Source organism: Mytilus californianus, unplaced genomic scaffold, assembly GCF_021869535.1.
Source record: "Mytilus californianus isolate M0D057914Y unplaced genomic scaffold, xbMytCali1.0.p SCAF_4, whole genome shotgun sequence".
Taxonomy (NCBI): Eukaryota; Metazoa; Mollusca; class Bivalvia; order Mytilida; family Mytilidae; genus Mytilus; species Mytilus californianus.
Genome location: NW_026262690.1, coordinates 112,861,834 through 112,867,283, shown reverse-complemented (window position 1 = coordinate 112,867,283; position 5,450 = coordinate 112,861,834). Strand labels below are relative to the sequence as shown.

The window sequence follows — 5,450 nt, the reverse complement described above, 5'->3', positions numbered from 1 at the left end:
TACATGTCATATGAACCATGCCAAAACTTAGCACAAAAGGACATACATGTACATCAAAAGCAATAATTCTATACACCAAAGATAGTTGACTTGTTGATCCAAAAACCATGAAAAGTCAAGGTCAGAAACCAACCAGAGTGATTTTTATAGTTCGTTCCTGTGTTGTACTGTTACACCACTGTCCCAGGTTAGGATCCTGCTAACATGTTTAACCCCGCCACATTCTGTATGTATGTGCCTGTCCTAAATCAGGCTTGACTTAATCCTCTTCATTCCTTGTGGAACATAGGGCATCAAAGGAGCCTTAGGTAATTCAGTGGTTGTCGTTTGTTTATGTGTTACATATTTGTTTTTTCGTTCATTTTTTGTACATAAATTAGGCCGTTAGTTTTCTTGTTTGAATTGTTTTACATTTGTCATTTAAGGGCCTTTTATAGCTGACTATGCGGTATCGGCTTTGCTCATTGTTGAAGGCCGTACAGTGACCTATAGTTGTTACTTTCTGTGTCATTTGGTCTCTTGTGGAGAGTTGTCTAATCATGCTCATTGGCTATCATTCCACATCTTCTTTTTTACATCTTACAATAATTCCACACCAAATATATTTTTCTGTTTGTTTATCATGTTTATAGTAATCGAGATGCAGACTTGACCCCGAATATAATTATATGCTTGTTTCGTGAAATGAGGTCAAGATTAGGCGAATCTGCAACCATATCTGACAGACATGACAGACATGGCAGACATGGTTTTCTCTTTTGAATTTTTTCATATTTTTCTGGTCGGGGCCTTTTGTAGCCGACTAAAGGCATGGGTTTTTCTCGTTGTTCTACAATTGCTTATCATGCTTATACCAAGTTATTGAAAAGTCTGGAGGGTAGTTGTCTGATTGGCAATCATACCGCATCTCTTTATTTTTAAGATGAAAACAAGTAAATATCTTATGATGTGTGTCCATCAGTTACTGTCTCATTTGTTTTTATACGCTACATCTCTTTTTAGTCACATTGACAGCTGCAGGCATGACATGAACCCAGATCTAGAGTGGCAATACAGCAATTGTAAGGGGGTTAAAAGTCAAAAAAATTTGAAGAGTCTAAAGTTGAATAAGTTACAGAAACCAGATACTGAAAAATTAAATAAATAAATATCAACTGTTTTAATCATCTTGTATTTCTAATAAAGCCATATCTAGATCTTCGAAGTATTCATAGGCCGACAAATTGTAGTCTTCAGTATCGCTATCTGAAACAGCAGAATCTTCTTGCTCCTCGAGCTCCTCAACAACTTGTTCTGACAGAAATAACTTCTCAAGAGGTAACATATCACAGGATTCACAATTACAAGACTTAGTACACAAGTCACAGCATGAATGTTTCCTGCCTTCTTTCTTCATCAAATCATCCAAGTCTGAATTTCTGAGGAAATTACACATCAGATCCTTTCTCCTACAATCTTTAGCTTTAAGAATTGCCTTAGCTTCCGGTTTCAACTTCTGCAAGTGGTATCCATTGTATAGGATAATGGCAAATGATGGATTTCCATCCCTCCCCACTCGCCCTATTTCTTGCAGCAAATCTACCATATAATTTGGAGGTCCAAATAATACCACTCCACTACACTTTTTTACATCTAAACCCATTCCCAGGGCACTGGTTGACAAAATAAGTCTCAAAACACTACTTTCCTCCTTCGATGCATTAATTATGATGTTTTTGTTAACATCTGGAGTTTCAGAATGGAACATCTCAATATACTTGGCACAATGTGGCAATTCTGTTACAATGTATTTATAAAGTTTGGAAGTGTCATTTATCGATGAACAATACAAATGTGTACGTGGGAAGTCCTGACTTTTTTCCTCTAATGCATCTACTTACCATGTCATTCCCATTTCAATTTAATTTTTAATTTTGGAAGATACTAGTTTAATATTAGACTTGTTTGGTGATAAATTAATTTCTGTTGTGTCCTCCGCTAGCTGCAATATTTTCATGACTTTTTTCCTAAAGCTTACAGTGCAAGTTGCACTTAAAGCCAATACTGTAGCATCGGAAAAGAGGGATCTTAGTTCACCTACATTTGAAAACCATTTTCGAAAAGCCTTTTTTTCTGTCTCCTTCATCTTGGCCCCTGAAAGAAAAATAGAAATAAGTACTTCTATAAAAATTTTATAAAAGGTAAATATCAGCACCTCTTGCCTAGATTGTTAATTCTTATGGCAAAACAAAATTAAATACATGAATGTGCTTGTCCATATTGTTATGTAACAGCCTATCATTCAGTGGTTGTTGTTGGTTGCTGTCTATCACATTTGTTTAGGGTTTTATTTTTCATACATTCTTATAATTACATTGTAATGGTTCATCATTTTGCAAGTAGTGGTCTTAAAAGAGCTTACTTTTTAGTATTAGGTTATCTCGTTCTGAAAGCTGTACAGTTCTGTACCAGTGGTCTTAATTTTTTACTTCTATATTTTTGAAAATCTAAATTCATAAAAATGGGAAGGGAGTACACATCAATATATAGAAACAATTCATCAAAGTTTCATGCAAATTAGTTGAATAGTTTTTGAGTTACTGTCTGACAGGTTGACGATTGACAGACAGTCACAGGTTAGGGGAGGGTTGGGATCCCGCTTACATGTTTAACCCTGCCACATTCTGTATAGTGCCTGTCCCAAGTCAGGAGCCTGTAATTCAGTAGTTGTCATTTGTTTATGTGTTACATACATTTGTATTTGTTTTTCGTTCATTTTTTATGCATAAATTAGGCCGTTTGTTTTCTCGTTTGAATTGTTTTACATTGTCATTTCGGGGCCTTTGATAGCTAACTATGCGGTATGGGCTTTGCTCAATGTGAAGGCCGTACGGTGACCTATAGTTGTTTATTTCTGTGTCATTTGGTCACTTGTGGAGAGTTATCTCATTGGCAATCCTACCACTATTCTTTTTTATATAGACAACGGTATACCATAATACGTCCTGTAAATGTGCGAATAGAAATGAACATGGGGAATAAACATTGTATCCACTTACCAAATTGCTATTGTGTGAAACTCATCAATTACAACCAACTTAATGTTCAACTTCTTTAAACAAGTTCTCCAATAGGGATCACCAACCAATGTTTCTGGAGATGCAAAAATGACATCTATCAACCCCTCTTTGATTTGATCGTCACTCTGGGGAAGATGATCCTAAAATGCAAAAAAAAATGTAGGTGGGCAGTCTCCAAAAAGACATATTTCTATGATAACTTCTATAATTTAAATGTACACTGTACAAATACCCTTTCTCCATTTCACTGCGTTTGATTAAAGATTGAAATCCAATGAAATAATTCTTATTGTTGTAAAGTCCTATACAGAAATGAATATAGCTGAGATTTCAATGAATGCATGGCATATTTTCTCGATTTTGAGATGTTTCTGCCAATGTATCTGTTTGGCCATCCAACAAGGTCTTTTAGACTGCACTTTTTCATATTTTTTCATTGTTTAACACCTGAACACAAACATGACAAATAACAATCTAATTTAAAAATTAAGTTTCCCGCACGTTTCTGAGCCATGTAAAGCTAATTATGCTGTATCATTTTGCTCATTGTTGAAGGTCAGATGGTGACCTATAGTTGTAAACTTTGTCATGTGTTGTCTGGTGGAGAGTTGAGTTGGCAATTTTACTTCAAGTCTTGTACATGTACGACATCTTCTTATTCTTATATGCATGTATATTTGTTTTGAGATAGATTATTAGTACATGTAATTTAACAACACTTCCCTTGGACTCTGGTGCTTCATTAATACAACATGTAGTATATATCTTTATACAAAGTATGAAGAACTAGCATTATGGCCAAAACGACTGTAAAATACTGGCAATATGACCGATACAATCTGTTCTCGGTGAAATGAGACAAATTTATGTGCTACCATGGCTATGATGAACTGCTTCTGCAGTTTTTTTTAACTTTGCTCATGTATATCTAAGTTTCATATTACTGCTTTGTTACTGTTAGTCATGTGTATGTTTTGATATACTGAAGTTTAAATGTTTGTTCCTGCAAATAAATTTTATTTTATTTGATAAGGCATACATGTACATCTTTGCCTGGTCAGATGCGGATCCAGGACTATGGAAAAGGGGGCCCTGCATCTAGACACCATAAGGTGTGGGAACAACGTCTTAAGACATTTTTGTAAGATAGAGGCATTGCATTAATTATATAAGTAGCTCCAACAGCATAGGCGGATCCAGGGGGGCCTGGGCTCCCCTTTTGTGGCAAAAATTTAGTTGATTATATAGGGAATCACTGAAGCATGACTGGAGCGGGCCCCCTCTTAGGTCAGTCAGTGGGCAAAAAGTTCTGGATCCGCCACTGTACAGGGGGATAACATGTCACCCCCTAACTAATTTCTCATGTGTTATAAACATCTTTATTATACAACACTGCCAACATAATAATTATAATATAAATTAGGTGTTTAATGGCATTAAATACTATAGTATAGACTATTCCATTTATTGAAGCCTTACTACCACTGCATGCTTAAAGTTATACTAACCTTTGTATGCAGCAGTAATATTTCCAATGTGCGAGAGTTTTTCCACCTGGTCCTGCATCAGAGCTACTAAGGGACAACAGACTAAAACTTTTCAGTCAGAACTGTTTTCAATAACCGCCCGGACAACTGGAAGGTACAGTTGAAACGGCAGTGACTTGCCAAAACCAGTCGGGAGTACAGCCACGCACTTCTTCTTGTTAACTAAACACTCTAAAATTTCCTTTTGCTCCTTCTTTATATCATTTATACCAAATTTTGGCAAAACTTTTGTCAAAACGTTGTCCAAACTGGGCGCATCCATGTTTTTTAACGATCCGATAATGGTATATAAGCCCGTCGCTGATTGGTTAATCGAAATTGATTTTCTGCACGCTGATTGGTCGGTCAAAGTTCACCAATTTTTTCCCTAGACATGACCCTCAAGCGGCTGTTGTTAGATCTCCCACGCGCGACATATAATCAACGAGGAGCAAGTGCGGAGATTTAATTTTAATTAGATTGAATTTTTTCATTAAGGTTTTGTTGTAGATTTTTTCGGATTTGATGTTTAGCCCAGATGTCTCGTTATCCATTGTCCTCAGAAAACGACTAATGGAATTAGAAGGAAATCAAATTCCCTGCAACAGATGACTTCATGAACTACATTAAACTAGTAGAAAAATAGTGGGTAAGAAATTTCATTGTTGGAGTAGTTTATTGCATGATTTGTGATTTGATCATATTGAAACCTTTTCAATATTTTGTCCGTAACAATAGATTTCTAGGACAGTGATTAACAATAATAACTTCTCAAATATTTTTTGATGATTTTTTTTATTCTATTCAAACGATCGCAATAACTACCAAGTCATTATTTCATTCGAAGCTAACTTTCAGTGTCGCT

At 35.7% G+C, this 5,450-nt stretch overlaps 1 protein-coding gene across 1 annotated transcript; it reads right to left on the bottom strand.

The window, feature by feature from the left end:
• Positions 1-1,140: 1,140 nt before the first annotated feature.
• On the bottom strand, positions 1,141-4,955 carry LOC127739167 (probable ATP-dependent DNA helicase RecS). Its single transcript, XM_052250766.1, is given in 2 exon segments — positions 1,141-2,133; positions 4,568-4,955. Coding segments are annotated over 2 exon segments (1,032 nt in total). The 5' UTR covers positions 4,626-4,955; the 3' UTR covers positions 1,141-1,159.
• Positions 4,956-5,450: the final 495 nt, after the last annotated feature.